This window comes from Pelodiscus sinensis, chromosome 4, assembly GCF_052426305.1.
Source record: "Pelodiscus sinensis isolate ZL-2025 chromosome 4, ASM5242630v1, whole genome shotgun sequence".
NCBI classification, from domain to species: Eukaryota; Metazoa; Chordata; order Testudines; family Trionychidae; genus Pelodiscus; species Pelodiscus sinensis.
Window position 1 is genome coordinate 43,020,597 of NC_143055.1, and position 18,080 is coordinate 43,038,676.

The following is an 18,080-nucleotide window of genomic DNA, read 5'->3' on the forward strand; positions in this document are numbered from 1 at the left end:
GGGCACTCGCACACAACAAACCCGTCACAATTGCATTTTATTAATATCAGCAAAACTGACTAATATGGGGCCTGTATGTTGTATACCCTTGCCTTAATTTTTGTATTCATGCTCATCAGTGTGAAATAAAATATTTGCATATATTTGCATATATATTTGCATGCATATGCAACCACACTTAAATTGTGGCCCTCAGCATGTGCTGTGAGTATTATTTTGGCCCCTAGGATTTCCAAAGTTGAATAGCCCTGACGTAGATGGATGCTCTGCAGGAAAATGCAGTTCTGTCCTTGCCTTTGCTGCAGTATTCTTATGTGATGCCAAGAAAAGCACTAAAGCCAAAATTTTGGCAGATAGCCTCTGTGTTTCTCATTTTCTGAGAAACTAACTAAAGGCATTCAAGGTTTGATATGCAAAGGTGATGCGTGCTCATAACAGCAACTAAAGTCAGTGGGAGAAACCTAGAAAAGTCTAGAAAGAAGTGAATATTTCTGTATTAATTGCATGCTTTGGATGGCATTCAGTAATAAAGACCGAGGGGGCGGAGCAGAATCCACTAACTGAATTATGAGGATAAAAATATTGAACAGTTGCTTCATTCCCTGAGCACTGTCAATCCTGAGGCAGAGATCTGTGGAAAAAATAGCATATGAGTGTATAATTAACTGAACATTATAGGCATATGCATGAAGGGATTGAATTCAGATTAGCAAGGCAACCTTAATTCTGGCATTTTCTAATATTTGTGTGCTTGTCTTTTGCAACCGTAACACTATTTTAATGTGGATTTTTATTAAATATAACATTCTACATTTAACTAGTTAAAATCATAATTCCCAGTTAATAGAAATTATAATACTAGAAGCAAATCAGTAATTGGAAACTAAGAAACTTGAATGTCCTTGAAAATTTTTGCTTCAGATTTAGAATCTCAGTCAATTCTGCTTATTCATTTAAATAATCTTTCAGTTCATCTTTAAATAAACATTTTCCATGCATGTACTTTCCTTCCTCTTGTTCAGTTATGATTAAAGCCAGAATCTTATGGCATACCTTTATTACAGAAATGGCTGACTGTGCACAGTTGCAGGATGGCTAAATGCACATAAATAATATTGTTTTAGTCATATGAGTAATTAAAAATGCAGGTTTTTCTTAGTTCTGGATCACTGGGGGTGTGTCTGGGTTGCACCCAGAGCTCAAAATAAGCTACGCATTTGAGTTATGCAAATTGCATAGCTTATTTTGAGTTAATTTTGAAATAGAGCTCTATTCTGAAACATCCCTTATTCCTTGTGGAACAAGATACACTCATTCTTGTGGGATGTCCTTGTGGGACGTTGGAATAGTGAGCCCATTATATTTCAAAATAACAGGCTTGCTCAAAAGATGCAGAATATCCAGTATCCCAAAATAGCTCCACAGTGTAGATGTAGCCTGGGAGAGTACAAAGCTATAACTACTGAGTGGTAACGTTCACAAGCATCCTGCCTGCTTTGGGCAGATGCCTTAGTGAGCAGGGTGTGATGAAAGCTAGCTTACTAACCAGTGGTGTAGCAAGAAGGGCCAATTGGTGTAGGTGGACAATGACGGGGGCAGGGTTAAACCCAGCAGCCTGGCTCTGCTCCCCAGCTGCAGCACCCAATGAGCTGGCAGAACAGGACAAGCACTGGGGCATGAGGAAAGCCCTGGAGGACTCCAGGGTTGGGCTTGGATGCAAAGACAGTAGGCCACAGTCCACTCAGGCCCATCTGTGGCTACACCCCTATGACTAACACTCTTTACATGCTGGTGAAAAGAGTTGTATGTTCTCTCCTCTGTACCTGCTGGTTTCAGAGTTCTGGTAGTCTCTCACACAGTAAAAACCTGCCTATACTAGTGGACAACTAGCCACACCCCTTCATGCAGAAGAGTGTTACTGGATGTGGGCATTATGTCACTTGCCCAAAAGTCTAGTTCTCAATGGAGTGTACGGTGGTGGGAGGGGGAAGGACAGAAGGGATCATTCCATATATATAGCTCATATTATTGAAGCAATAGTTTAGAAAATTATTTTGGTCTTTGAACTCAAGACAAACTCTCTTGCAGCACAGTAAATGCTTTTTAAAATACTCAAAATGCATACGAGGTGCTAAATTAACAACACTAAAAACAAGTGATGGGAGATCATCTTGCAGCCATTTGGTCCAAGTTCAGCTTCACTGTAAGTAAGTGCAATTCACCTGACCTCTATGGCACTGCACCAGGGTAGAATTTGATTATCAGTCTTCTGAACAGGCAGCTGCAATCTATGCTTCATCAAATCTACCTAATTTGCCTCAATCCTGAACTGAGGGATCATCCTTAGGAGCCAGAGGCTATTTTTATTTCTGTGCCTAATTAGGCTTCGGCTTCTCTGTTGTGACTCAACAAGGGCATTAATGGTGGTTTCCTATCTCTTAGAATGGACGGTGACCACCAGCTCATTTTACATAGGCCACCATGCATCTGTCCAATGCTAATGTAACCCACACACCTCCTGGGTGGTAGTCTCTCCTATTCAGTGGCACTAAGACCACTTAGAGATTAATGAGTTCACTATAGCCTTACCTCAGAGGTGTTTGGCTTTTAATGCAGGCAAGCTCATGTACTAAGCTTCAGAAGTTCCAAGTTCAATCCTGCCCACTGCCATGAGCTAATATGGGCAGTCTCTTGGTGTTACACTAACATATTTCAGTCACTGACAGCCTGTACTGGATTTGAACCTAGACTCCAGGGGTGAAAATTACATTATCAAACCTCTCAGCCTTCCAATCCTCCATCTGCAGTTATTTTAGTTGTATTACATAATACAACTACAACATAATTCTTTAAACTGTGTTTAAATAAGCGTTGGTCCTATTGCAAAGATGAACGTACTTTTTAAAATCTATTGGGATTTAATTTTATATAGCTTCATCCTTAGTACTTACCCTTTTGTTTTTTATTTTCATGGAATACTTTGTAGGTAACAACAGTGATCGTAAGCACAAAAACAAATGCAATCAGAACAAGCCAAATGATTTTTGGCATACCCATAGGATCTGTTATAAAATAAAATGGAGAAGAGATTAAAATAAATCAATACATGATTATTTTTCTATCCTGGATCATTCTATCTAGGACTCTATACCATGCCCATCACCAGGGGATCTCAGTGGCTTACAAATTTAAAAGAAAAGACAAAAAACTTTGCCTCTCTTTACTATCTCTTGCCATTCAGAATTAGTAGGGTTGTCTGGAATTAAATTTCATCTTCAGCTGGATGTATCACAGTGCATATCTGAGATGGTTACGTAAAATATGTGAAATAACAACTCATTTAAGTTGTCTAAATTATTATATGTGATCCTGCCAATGAGATGATACTGCACAAGTCAACACCCACATGTAAGGGGATATTATATAAATGAAAAGAGGGCTTCTGTTTTCATGGGAAATAGAAAGAATGTGCCCAGCATACAACATACACCTTTGTTTGTATCAAGTCCCTCTGTACATGCATGCGAGGAAGGAACATGGTGCTTATGGAAATCTTCTTGCTTATGCAAAAAGGGAGAAAAGTGCCACTTACAAAACCACCTCTTGGGAAATCCCATCTATTAGGACTCCACTGCGAAAAAGCATTTTGGGAACAGGGCAAGCATGGGAGGCAGGCTTTTCTCTGTGGAAATACATGCAACAGAGACCTACTGGAGTTCCATATGGAAATGTTTTCAATAGCTAATACAGTGTACAGCTGTATTAACTCCCGCTGGGTCCCCTACTCAGGTACAACTGAGAAACCACATGGGAACAGAATCAGTAACAGGATGGTTCCATTTGGTAGTTCCCATTTCTCAGGAATAAGCTGCCCCTGAGAGGCAGCTATGTGCAGTGCTCTATGCCTTCCCTTTCCAAAGGCCACATTTAAAGGCTCTTGCTCACCTGGCTAGCCTATATTTATTTTTATTTCCCTAATGCTCTGGGTACCTCTTAAACTTTGGATCTTGTCTTCTAAGGGAAAAAAATGTTCTCAAGTTGAGTTAATTAATTTGAGGTAAAATTCTAGTGAGGACTTAACAGACTATCATTTTAACACACATTTAGCAGGTTAAGTTAAAGTCTAGGCTGCTTCATAGACTTTAACTCAATCTTCTAGCTTGTGTTAAAACTACAGCCTACCTTAACTTCACTAGGACTTTACTTCAAGTTAGTCAATTTGAGTTAGCTAATTCAAGTGAAGAGCACATCTATTTTTCCCTAACTTAAAATCTAGAATTTTCAATACATTAATAAACAATACTTGAGTTCACCAGTTTCCCAATGGCAAATGTACTATGGCATTGAATGTGACAGGCAATCAGACAGGAAAGACTCTTAAAAGGCTCATGCAGCACAAGAGAAAATGTAAAGAGTTGACAAGCTATCCTCCGGGAAAAGACTGTCATCACAACAAAATTGTCTTCACTAACTGGACTAGCTTTCTTCCTGAAGCATACTGGATTAGAATATAAGCGAAACTTTTCATCATGACACTGACTTTGCAGCATACCTTTTTTCCCACTGAAATCAACAGGAATTTTGCCATTTATTTCATAGGGAGCAAGGCTGTGCCAAAAACTTTAGCAAAATAAATCAATGAAAACTAAGAAAAATCCATTCTTGTTGAACACAAATTCAATCAATCACTGAACTATAAGTAAAAAAAATGTTAACCAAAAGTACCAATGAGAGGCTACGTCTACACTGGCCCCTCTTCCGGAAGGGGCATGTAAATTTCAGCAGTCGTCGTAGGGAAATCCGCGGGAGATTTAAATATCCCCCGCGGCATTTAAATAAAAATGTCCGCCGCTTTTTTCCGGCTTTTAAAAAAGCCGGAAAAGAGCGTCTAGACTGGCCCCGATCCTCCGGAAAAAGTGCCCTTTTCCGGAGGCTCTTATTCTTACTTCAAAGTAAGAATAAGAGCCTCCGGAAAAAGGCGCTTTTTCCGGAGGATCGGGGCCAGTCTAGACGCTCTTTTCCGGCTTTTTTAAAAGCCGGAAAAAAGCGGCGGACATTTTTATTTAAATGCCGCGGGGGATATTTAAATCCCCCGCGGATTTCCCTACGACGACTGCTGAAATTTACATGCCCCTTCCGGAAAAGGGGCCAGTGTAGACGTAGCCTTAGTGTTTTTGGGTTGTTTCCAAAAATATACAGATCTACCTTTAGGTGTTCTCTGTTGCCTTGCAGACATGGCTCTTCACTAAAGGGGGAAATGCTTTCAAACAGTTTCATATGGCTGCCTATTGGAAAGGCTTAAGGTTGACTATTGGAAGTTTTCATTCCATAGTGTAAGATCTTTGTTAGTTACATGTTTGATTTCCCCAGATTCCCTTTTCATAACTTACTTTCCACATATGTCTGAAGTTGCAGTGAAATATTTATACAGCTGTTTTGGTCTTCCATCATTGCTGTTATGCATGAGTGATTTACGTTTTCTTCCGTAATGTTTCCTCTGCTGGTTGTAGAATTTCTAATGTAGACTTCCAGTATATAGTAAATGTTATATTCCTCACTTTCGTCATTCATATAACCCACAGTGAAATTGAAATATTTATGGAAAGAAATAAAATTTTTTGCTTTCCTTTCTAATGATCCTCTCGTGTTTGGAGCTACAAATAAATAAAAAACATTAAGATCTGCTTTGTAGCACTTTGTACTTACAAAAGAAAAGTATCATATTTCACTACTCAACTCCATTCCTATAAATAAACAGTAAGACTCATCATTACTGACTAGTTGTAAAATGGACAAAAAGATATGTAATGATAAGCATTCAGAATAGATGTGAGTTGTATTGATTTTGCAATACAAAATGTGTTTTCCTTGTTAGTGACTTTATTTACCAGCTACAAAGGTTTTTTTAAGAATCTATCATTGTCGAAGATAATACAGACTAACACTAAACTCCACAAAAAGGTAGAAGTGTAGGTGTTTGAACTGGACGTGACTCTTGGATCATCTAGACCAGGTTGGGGAAACTTTTTTGGGTCAGGGGCCACTGACCCACAGAAAAATCAGTCAGAGGCCACACACAAGTGAGAAGCAAACAAAACCCCAAACCAAAAAAACCCCACAAAAACAAAAAATAACCCCCCCAAACTCTCACTGACATGGCCTCCGACTAAGAAGCAGAAAGATATTCCCCATATTCCCCGCACACATCAGAGCCTAGGGCGGCCCAGACCACAGACTATCCTCACTATAAATCCAAGATACGTTCCTAAAACCTGGAATTATAGCAAAACAACTTAAAGAGGAGAATTATTTTCCCATGACTGACTTCTATTAGCACAAATTGGGGGGATAGAGTTGCACAACTTAAGAGTGGGGAATGTGAGGAGCTATAACGCATCAGTTCCTACAAGCGTCGACTTTAGTGCAGAACAGATATATACCAGGGCAACTTATAGAGGAGATGCTCTGTAGTAGATTTTGTGAGCTCCAGCCCCACAGGCTGGAGAGCCAACATGAACTTCCCAGTACTGGGGAAGGAGGGGCAAGCCTTGTGGGCCAGATCCAGGCAAGCTGGGGCTCGCATCCACTGATGGGCTTAGGTTTCTCCACCCAATCTAGTTCATATTCTGGCCATTTCAGTTTTTTCCAGAGCTTTGCTCAGTCCAACTGAGTCAAGTCAAGCTATGGGGCTTCCACTGCGTAAGCAACATAGAACAAGTTTTCCCCTCAGAAAAATCCACATAACTTTGTCAAAATCAATAGGGTTGCACAAGTGAATATGAGAGCAGAATTTGTCCCATAGACTTCTTATTCACCTAGGGTACGTCTACACTTGCTCCGTAGTTCGAGCTAGAGATGCAAATGTAGGTGTCTGAAATTGCTAATGAAGCGAGGATTTAAATATCCTGTGCTTCATTAGCATGATCTTGACAGCGCGTTACTCCGCTCAACGGCTGATTCGCATTAGTTTGAACCAAACCCCTTGGTTCGAACTAACGTTACTCCTCATTTTTTGCATTAATTATGCATTTTGTAGCAATGCAAAAACAATCTGCTAAGGCCAACAAGTTATATTCATAAACTTTAAAAACAACAAATGATCTGGTAGCACTTTATAGACTAACAAAACGTGTAGATGGTATCATGAGCTTTCGTGGGCACAGCCCACTTCTTCAGGTGACTGGAGTTTTCCAGCAGGTTATGATTAAAGGAGCAATATACAGCATATTACATTTTCATGATGTTTTAACTGGCACAATTAACTGGTAGTTTAATTATGTAAGTATAATTTACTATCTCTACACTAAGAACTTATTTTCCCCTGTTTTTTGTTTACCTTCTGATCTTGGTCCTTGATGAACAACATTCATATCTTCCTTGGATTCACAGGCTGAGTTTAAAATACATTGTTGCAGTCCACGCCCAGAAACTTGAGAAATACTTGGAGTATTTTGAAAATCAGAGTAATTTACAAAGATCTTCCAAAAAACATTCTGTTTTTGACTTCTTTGTTGCAGGCATTTGGAAGAAATGTTATAAGCACAGAGTGGAAAGGTGACATTACTTAATGAACAAGCATCCATGCATGATATAATTACAGTGTTTGCTGTAAAACAAAAAGAAAGACAGTTCTATATTGTAAGGATGGTTATATTGGAAACCCATAATAAAATATGTAGATATAAGCATAAAGATAGATATCCTTTTGCATACCACTGTGAAGCATACTTTCTGACAACATACTGAACATATTGTATTATGGGATGGGAGAGCATGAAAGAATGTCTCCCATGTCCCAGATGCTGAACTTTATTGCTCAGTAATACTAAATCTCTTCAACCTGGATTTGTAATTGTATCTGGACACATTCCACCTCCAAATCTCTTAGGATTTGATCCTATTTGAAAAAAGATGAAGCCCTTAACACTTTCAGAGAGGAAGCTTCCGCAGAAATCTACATGCTTACATGCTCATTGTGATTATGTTGGAGAACAGCTGTAGTAAAATTTAAACTTGTCTCAAAAGATAATGCTCTCATAAGGCAAGATGATATATGGTATGCCCAAAATCTCCATACTACAGTTTTTATGTATCCTACTACATATGAAAATAATTCACCAATTTTATCTCCTATTTCACGACCTTCTTTCTGGTATTCTTTGGTTTTAGCTAGTGTGCACCCATTCAACTTGGACAAGTGATAAAAAGATATTTATTTTTAAGGAGGAGAATTAATCTCTTATTTTTCCTACTCTCTTCTACAGTAAGTAACCATTAAGGCTTTTTTGTACTTGTCTTAAAATATTTTCTTAAAAATCTGAACATAATTAAAGAATTAAAACGCTGGTACCTAACACCAACTTCTTAAGAAAGAAAATAATAATTCTATTTCTGCTCACAATATAGGAAGCCATACTACAGTAGCTCACCTGCCAATTGAGATAGATTCTTAAAACTATTTAATGGAGGTGAAAGTATATAATTCCCACTAGCACTATTGGGAGTTATATGATCATAAATTCTCATCTATAGAGATGACAAAATATCCCTTAACTGACCCAACATTCATTTATAGCCTGACAATTGCAATAGGCCATCTGTGCTAGCTTCCAGGGGGACTAACCTCAGAATCAATTCAGTGAAAAATTTCAGACAGGATAAAGTAAAGACATCCTACAGTGAATGCAAAATCAATTAGCTTCCCTTCTTTAGTGACAATAGATTGGAGAGTAATAAATATTTCATAAAACCAAAAACTCCAGTGATTTCTAAAACACCCATGTTATGCAGATAAAATATAATACAATAATTTGTTATAATAATATAAAGAACATTTAAAAAATACAAAATTAGGACCTGGACCTTAGGCAAGTTGAAGTTTTTCTTCTAAATGTTCATCATCTCTTCTCAATTGCACATTGGAGACCTTGGAGACAAATTCTTATTGTCTGCCCAAGTCAACTCCTAATAAATATTCTTTGAGCAGACAAGTTGTATCAAAATGCATAGGGGGAGGAAATTAAATTTTCCTTCCCATCCTGGAGCTAGGATGCTGAGCACCTATACAGCCACCTCAGTGCTACTACTGGTGCTTTCAAGCTATAAATGGCTATTTTGTGCTACACATCTTTTATATAGGTATTCTGTCCATGTAGTCTGTGGAGCTATTGAATGTGTTGTATCAGAGTGAGATATGTGTGTATCAAATGATGAACTCCATTTTGTATTACGTGCTGAACATATAACTAAACTTACCTATGGGTAGTCTTTTATCTATTCCAGACTACTGCTGTAGGTGGGAAAAAGGTTTGACACCTCACTGATCCTGAGACGCCATCAAAATTAGAGCCATCGAATCTGTTTCTCAACTACCAGCCTGTCCCCCTAGAACAAATGATTTTCCACAAAAGTGTCAGGGGCACTTGATTGGAGGGAAGTTGACTAGAGGAAAACTGGTGGTCCCTAGTAGAATTCAAATGAAAGAAACAGAGACCTACATAAGAGCAGAAGCTTCTATGTGCAAGAGAAAAGGAGCAACCATCACCACATATAAAGAGGACTGGCAGGCAAGTGAGAGCAAAAGAGACACTTCCTAATTTAAATAACTGGGAAACTTTTGAGTCATAAGAAGAGCTGATGTCAGACTAAGGGAGAGGTGTCTCAGGACACTTGTTTTCCAAAATCTGTAGCCCTCTGTTGAGTTCAGAGTAAAGTTTCTATGGCTAATAAGTTCCTTTGCTAAGCCTATGTGTACAGTTGTTCAGGAATTTTCCTTAAAAATGATTTTCCAATGGAAAATGCAATTGGTGCAACACTGAAATTTTCTTGAAGAAAACTGTTATTTTGGTTAACATTTTCAATTTTCCATCAAGAAATATGAAATTAAATATATAATTTTGGGTTGGGTTTCATTAAATTCAACAAAATATTAAACTATTTTTATATTATTATGGAACATTATCTTAAGGGAGCTGTAATTCTGGTCCATATTCTCTCATATGGACTGGACTTCATAAGGCAATGTGCTGATTTCACTCTGACCCAGAGATGTGGTCACATGATTCTCATTACATTGTGAGAAATGTTTGGGACATTGATGTTCCTATTCTCCCTTTGGGACAGACTCTCTGCTGTGCTGCACCTCCTATAATGCAATGTGCTTCCATAAGAAAATATAGGGTAATGTTGAAAAGAAGCATTTGGGATCATTTCAACAAACCAACATTAAATATTTAAATTTGGGAATGTTGAAATATTTTGTTTTGATTTAAAATTTCAGAATGAAATGTTTAGATATTTATTCATTTACATTTTTCAGATTTTCCATTCCACGATAAGTTTCTAAATTTCAACTTTTCATCTTCTGTAAGGACAAAAATAAATGATGAAATGTCAGAATTTACCATAGATGGAAAGTCCAAAGTTCACTCAGGGTACGTCTACACTACAACGTTAATTCGAACTAACTTAGTTCGAATTAGTTAATTCGAACTAAGCTAATTCGAACTAACGCATCTAGAACTAAAAACTAGTTCGAATTAGCATTTTCCTAATTCGAACTAGCGCGTCCACATTAAGTGGACCCTGAACCAGGCTTAAGGATGGCCGGAAGCAGTGCCGGCAGGGCATCAGAGGAGGACTTAGAGCGTGGAGATGCTGTCTCAGGCTAGCCGAGGGCTGTGCTTAAAGGGTCCCGACCTCCACCCCGGACAGACAGTTCTCAGGGGTGCCCCGCTTGCAAAGCAGTCCTGGCTTGGAGTGCCCTGAGTGCCTACACTGGGCACATCACAGCACTCAGCCATCAGCCCGGCTGCACTTGCCGCAAGCTGCCATCAGGGGAGAAGGGGCAATTGGGGGGCTGCAGGAGAGGTTCCACCCCCAGAAGCCCGCAGAGCCAGCCCAGTACTCCCCATCGGGGGCTCGTGCCCCATTCCTCCCTCACCTCCTTCCACTTACCCTTCCCTAGCCCCTCTTCTTGATGTACAAAATAAAGATAACGTGTCTTCCAAAATGGAATCTGTCTTTATTGAACAAAACTGGGGGAGACTGGGAAAAGGAGGTGGGAGAGGGGAAGAGAGAGGCTGGGAGAGGGGAGGGCAACTAAAATGATCAGGGGTTGGAAACAGGTCCCATATGAAGAGAGGCTAAAGAGACTGGGACTTTTCAGCTTAGAAAAGAGGAGACGGAGGGGGGAAAGGATAGAGGTCTCTAAAAGCAGGAGTTGGGTGGAGACAGTGCATACAGAAAAGTTCTTCATTAGTTCCCATAAAGGAGGACTAGAGGACACCAAAGGAAAGGAATGGGTAGCAGGCTTCAAACTAGTAACAGAAAGTTCTTCTTCACAAAGCAAAGAGTCTACCTGTGGAACTCCTTGCTGCAGGAGGCTGTGAAGGCTAGAACTGGAACAGAGTTTAAAGGGAAGTGAGATCAAGTCATGGAGGTTGGGTCCATGGAGTGCTATTAGCCAGGGGGTAGGAGTGGTGTCCTTGCCCTAGGTTTGTGGAAGGCTGGAGAGAGATGGCACGAGACAAATGGCTTGGTCACTGTCTTCGGTCCATCCCCCCCAGGGTCCCTAGGATTGGCCGCTGTTGGCAGACAGGCTACTGAGCTAGATGGACCTTTGGTCTGACCCAGGATGGCCATTGTAAGCTCAGGGCTCAGGGTCGGGGGTCTCAGTGGACCCCCTTGATTCTCTTGCACACCTGCTCCTCGATGGCCAGGCTGGCAGCTATCCTGCCCAAGCCGGCCACTTTCCTGTGCCTAGTGTGGAGATCGTGGACGAGGTCCACGATGTCCGCACTAGCCCAGGCGGGTGCCCGCCTCTTGCGGTCCCACGCAAGCTCCCGGGAGCCGCCAGCCCGGTCCCGGAAAGAGGGGGAGGGCTGGGGGTCATCGGGTGGGTGGCTCGATCCGTGCGAGGTGCAGGGTCTGCTGGCTGGGTGCTGGCAGGCTTGAACCTGGCATGGGCACCGTAGCCAGTCCGTGCCTCTTTAAGGGGTCCGGGGCCGGGAGGGGGGCATAGAGTTTCCCTGGTGTTGGCCAGAGTGGCCACCAGGGAAACCTGGGGAGGGCTAGCCTCCAACTAGTTCGAATTAAGGGGCTACACACCCCTTAATTCGAACTAGCTAGTTCGAACTAGGCTTAATCCTCGTGGAATGAGGATTACCTAGTTCGAACTAAGCGCTCTGTTAGTTCAAATTAAATTCGAACTAACGGAGCGCTAGTGTAGCGCCTATGAAAGTTAGTTCGAACTAACATTCGTTAGTTCGAACTAACTTTGTAGTGTAGACATACCCTCAGTTCTGCCAGTGTGCCTTATTCACTTCCCACATAGTCCATGAAGGGGCTAAACTAGAGGGCTACGTCTACACTGGCATGATTTTCCGGAAATGCTTTTAACGGAAAAGTTTTCCGTTAAAAGCATTTTCGGAAAAGCGTGTCTAGATTGGCAGGACGCTTTTCCGCAAAAGCACTTTTTGCGGAAAAGCGTCCGTGGCCAATCCAGACGCGCTTTTCCACAAAAAAGCCCCGATCGCCATTTTCGCGATCGGGGCTTTTTTGCGGAAAACAAATCTCTGCTGTCTACACTGGCCCTTTTGCGCAAAAGTTTTTCGGAAAAAGACTTCTGCCCGAATGGGAGCAGCATAGTATTTCCGCAAAAGCACTGACAATCTTACATGAGATCGTCAGTGCTTTTGTGGAAATTCAAGCGGCCAGTGTAGACAGCTGGCAAGTTTTTCCGGAAAAGCGGCTGCTTTTCCGGAAAAAGTGGCCAGTCTAGACACAGCTGAGGTGTTAAGCTGAGAAAGGGTGATTAGATCCTACAAAGATCCATTCAGATTGGAAGCACATAGGACCCAGGGATGGCAGTCCACTTGCAACAGACTGCTAACCATATGGGTATTGGGTAAGGTTGTAACATGTGCCCCTCCCTATCTCTGCTGCTCTCGCCCCCCCAATTCTCATGGAGTTTGTTTTTTGTCTCCTGCACTGCCAATCTACCCCCTAATTGACTTGCTTTGCAGCAGAACTGCACCTGTATTGCTACTTTACTTACAGATCTTGCATTTCCACAAAAGGGCGGTGACAGGATATGCTTTTTAGTTCATTATACTTTCTTGAGATAGTGAAATATGCTGTAGTTAAGGAAACAAGGCCCCACTGTTTTAGATTAACAAATACATTAAGGTGGAGTTAAGGTTGAAAACATACACAGGAAGTTAACGTAAAACATATTACATGGGTGTTGTGATTATCCTCAAGTATTATAGTTTCAGGAAATTCAGAGTTAAGATTAACCTAAAAGAAATTCAAACATGTAAGATATGGAAACACACAATTAAGGCACTCAAACAGCCTTTATTCTGCTATGTGATGCCATGCAATAACTATACAATTATGATTAATGCATATTAGTCTTTGTGGTCATATTAGTCTTTGTCTCAAATTAAATAAAACTGATTTTAAAAAACACATTCGACTTTTTTTCTTTTGCCCCAGATCCTGGGTATCACTACATGGCAAAGTTAAGATTGTTTGTGGGCTTTAACTTAATATTTACTTAACCTTAATGCCCCTAATTTGAAACTGCCAGAAGCTCAACTGCACTTCAGCATGATTCAGGTTGTAATAAAACTCAGAAAAGGAGCTATCTCTTGAAGTAGTTTTTTAGCTAACAATGCCCATGAAGCACTGAGGAAACACACAGGACCGAATTCTAAGATGAAGTATTCCAGGCTGGTAATTTCAGAGTATTTACTCTCACTTGCATGACCTCAGAATTTGGTACATAGTGGAAAGAGCATCCAGATAACATGGGATGGGTATATTTTAAAATTCCTAGACAGAGTTTTGTGATGCATTCTGCTTCGTATACTTTGCTCTAATGCCTCTAAAACCCTCAATGCAGAACTTAAGGAAGAATTGTCCTTTCTAATATTATTGACATTGTAGTTAAAATTCAGGAGGTACAAAATGACAAAATTGTTGAGGGTGCATCAGTTACACCATGCGGTAATATGTAAACAGGTACTATATATGCAAAAATTGATTAGAAATAAGTTCTTACATAGTACTGACAGTAATATCAACATGTTCTCTTGTGATAACGTTTAAGTCATCACTGTATATTTGTGAAATCTGGTAAACAATGTAATTACTACTTAACATTTTAGCTCTTTTACATGAAGGTAAAACATTAAGCATGACAATCTGAAAACCTTGCTTACACCTTATATGTAGAGTGACCATATTTCCCCATGCCAAATATGGAACACTAAGGCTATGTCTAGACTGCAAGCCTCTTTCGCAAGAGGCTCTTTCGAAAGCATCTTTCGAAAGAGCCTCTTTCGAAAGAGAGCGTCTAGACTGCACGGAGAAATTTCGAAAAAGCGGCTTGCTTTTTCGAAAGAAAGCATCCAGTGAGTCTGGATGCTCTCTTTTGAAGAAGCCCTATTTACATTGAAGAACGCCTTCTTTCGAAAGAGGAACTTTTGAAAGAAGGCGTTCTTCCTCGTAAATTGAGGTTTACCGCCATCGAAAGAAAAGCCGCGTTCTTTCGAATTAATTTCGAAAGAACGCGGCTTGAGTCTGGACTCAAGGCTACTTTTTTCGAAAAAACCCCTGAGTCTGGACACAGCCTAAGGGGGGTTGCCGGTGCTTAGGGCTTTAGCCTCAAAGGAGGGGCTCTGCTTGCACTTGGGGCTTCAGCAGGTAGCAGGTAGGGGGGCTCAGGGCTTCTGCCCTGTAGCAAGGGGGTAGCACTGAGGGCTTCAGCCCTGAAGCGGGGGGGGGGGGTGGGAGAAGGGTAGTGGGCACTGGCACTCAGGGCTCCAGCCCCATGGGGGAAGGAAGAAGGGGAGCCGCCAGTGCTCGGGGCTCCAGCTCCCAAGTAGGGGAAAGCTGGAGGCACTCAGGGCTCTAGCCCCAGAGTGGGAAGGGGGAGAAACCACCGGTGCTCGGGGTTACTCAGGGTTCCAGCCCCTTAGTGGTTGGGGGAGGAACCGCCAGTGCTTGAGGCTCCAGCAGCTAAAGCTCCAAGTGCTGGCAACTCCTTGCCCACCTTGTCCCACTGCAGGAACGAAGTTCAGCCCCTCAGCATGCAAGGTGGGGAGGGAAGGGGAGCCGCCGGTGCTTGGGGCCCAGAGACTGAAACTCTGAGCGTTGGTGGCTCTTCCCTGCCTCTGCTGCAGGGGAAATATGGGACAATGTGCCCATGTTTTAAAAAAAGTTGGGACACCAGGAAAAGACCTTAAATATGGGACTGTCCTGGTAAAAATGGGACAGATGGTCACCCTCCTTATACAATATCTGAAAACTTAAAGCATCTCACTGACCTTGTCATTTTACTCCTGGGGGAATTCTGTGCCATTGCACATGAACTGAAATTCATGTGTCCCACAGGTTTCTTTGCTTCCCTGCAGAAAAATGACTTTCTGATGGGGAAGCAAAAGGAAGCTGCAAAAGTGGTCATATAGTGCTCCCCAACAGCATGGGTGCATTCATGCGTGGTGGATGAACCAAGGACTGGGGCAGGCAAGCATCCTGCCTTGCCTCTGCTGCCCAGGGCCATGTGGGATATAATTGTCCGTCCCCCCCCACTCTGAAAGGGCAGACCACCTCTTCTTCAGTTGGACAGTGTGCAGCCCCAGTCTTCTCCCCCCAGCCTGGAAGCACAGGGGTGTGTGTGGCCTTCCTCAACCCCAGGAGCACAAGGGGGAGAGTGTATAGCTCCAGCCTTTCTTGGCCCCAGTGGAGGCAAGCACTGCACAATCCCAGCCTGCTCCAGAGCATGGGGAGGGCAAGACCCCAACTCTGGAGGGTACTCAGCCACCCTGGCCCTACAGGATGTGTGGTGAGCAGTCCCGCGGAATCAGAGCATAGGTGGTGTGTAGCCCCAACTTCCGCAGCCTTGATGGGGCTAAAGCCCAGACAGCCCAAGAAGACTGTGGGAGATGAGCTGAAGGAGAGCAGGGACTGAGGGCACAGAACAGGCAGGGCCATGCTGGCAGTTTGGGAAGTCATTGCCTTCCCCTACCTCTTAGACTCACAGCCCATGGGTGCATTGTTTTGGGCATCCAGAGCAGCCAGCAGAGAGTTAAATTACTGTGCAGGGGACTGAGGACACCCAGCCTGGCCTAAATGCAGCTGTTAATCCCTGCAGGGCTCAGAAGAATGGAACTACCCCTGCAAGAAGCAGGCAAAGCTGGATCAGATGCACCCCCAAAAACCTCTCTGGTTGCAGTAAATTTTCCTTCCTGCTTCCCTTCTCCTCAGCTGCTCCCTCATCGTCCCAGTCCTCGTGAATCAAGACTCACCTCAAAACTCAGATTGTCCCACCAAGCTTCAATCCCTGCATCCCAGTTCTTCCACTGAGTCCCCAGAACCTGAACCCACATCCCAAGCCCCATCCTCTTCATCTGGAGGTTCCTTACACCCAGCCCCCTGATGAGGCCCCACATCCCTTCCTCTGGACCCCACTCCTGCATCAAGATTGATTCTCTGTACTTGAGCCCACCCCACTTGCACCTGGACCACCCTAATTGACCCCCTGCACCTAAGCCCCCACCTCACAGAGCCCCACTAAGCCAGCACCCAGACCTGCATCCCATTAAGGCAGCCCCCAGTCCCTCCTCCACTGAGACGTCCATGACCAGATCCCCCTGCTGAGTCCCAACTACCTTCACCTGGACCCCTCTTCAAAGTCCATTGCCTCTGCACCCAGCTCCCTCCCAATGAGCATTTGTTCATCCAGATGCCTCCCATACCTTGACACCCCCCAAAACTGCCCACACCCACATTATCCCACACAGAACCCCATCACTTCACACATTTGGACATCCCTATACTAAGCTCCACAACACTTGGATCCTGCTGGTCTGAGCCTGCCTGTCTATATCTGATGTGCTTGGCACAGAGTGGCAGGGCTCCAGGGAGTTTCTGGGATAGGTCTGGCCCTTGAGCTCTGTCAGGGTCATGTGCAGCCTCACCACTGAGTCCATGTCCTGGGGTGGAGGCTGCAGGTTGATCTCTCATCATTGTGCAGTCAGTCATCTGTGCTCCCCAATGCCTTGCTGGAGCTTCTACATTTTTTTTTAATTTGCAGAATTTTGGAAAATTTTAAAATATTGTGTGCATAATTTTTAATTTTTTGGCTCAGAATTTTTAAATTTTTGGAAGAGAATTCCCTCAGGAATATCATTTTGTTAGATACAGGTTATTATCCTTATGCTTGAGTTAGAATCAATCAAATTCTTGCAATGAAAATATAAATTCAAATTAAATTAACTTGAATTTGATGATCATGGAGACCATCTTTAGCTTTCAGAATGTTTACTGAATATCATTAAATATCATCACTTTTCATTAAAAATTAAAATAAAGCCTCTTCGGGAAATGAACCATCTTTAGCAGAAGGAACTTTTCTTGTTATGTTTTCCTCTTCAAGGTCCTACTTTGGAATATAGATGAAAAAAACTATAACATTGGCTTTTCTATGGATTTTTAAATGAAGCACAATGAATATATATCTTATCCATATATTTTCTCATTCTCACAACTCTCGGTATTGATCTCTATGACCATCAAATTTTATTTGGAATTCATATTGAGAGATTTATTTCATTCAGTTATACCCATTCTGCACTATTTTGTTTCAGTTCACGAAACATATACACTACTTTGATATCTTCAACAGGATTAACTATTTTTCGTGTTCTTTGAATGAAAGAATAATACAATACTGTTACAAACATTTTTACGCCTTTGGGTGCAAAAAAGTTCAAAATAGTTACAATTCTAACAAGCAATTACGTTCTATAGGAAAACCCTGCCACAGGCAAGTAGTACAACATCAACTATATAAAAACACCAATGTTTTTAATTCTAGTATATGTACCGTTTGACATATATCCTTCATAATGAATACATTAAGTATTATAAACAAAAGGCTAATTGAAGTGACATTCATATATATTTTATGGTTTACTTTCAGTAAGAAAATTGCATCACAAACAGCTCTTTTGAGACATTACATGTGAATTCTTTAATTGCAATCTGACCTTAAAACAAAGAAGAACCCT

At 41.9% G+C, this 18,080-nt stretch overlaps 1 protein-coding gene across 5 annotated transcripts in view; it reads right to left on the bottom strand.

The window, feature by feature from the left end:
- TMEM156 (transmembrane protein 156) overlaps window positions 1-18,080 on the bottom strand; it is a 49,918-nt gene that overhangs the window by 19,303 nt on the left and 12,535 nt on the right. For 4 of the 5 annotated variants that reach the window (XR_012904320.2, XM_075930582.2, XM_075930575.2 and 1 more), the window contains exons 2-4: window positions 7,337-7,606; window positions 5,391-5,654; window positions 2,952-3,062 (exon numbers count right to left, since the gene is read on the bottom strand). Coding sequence is in view for 4 of the 5 variants with exons in the window: in XM_075930575.2 (XP_075786690.2) it covers window positions 2,952-3,062; window positions 5,391-5,654; window positions 7,337-7,606 (645 nt within the window). In the remaining variant the exon portion in view is untranslated. Of the gene's footprint in view, window positions 1-2,951; window positions 3,063-5,390; window positions 5,655-7,336; window positions 7,607-9,255; window positions 9,888-18,080 lie in introns of those variants that run through there. The other variant, XM_075930583.2, reaches the window with a different exon arrangement.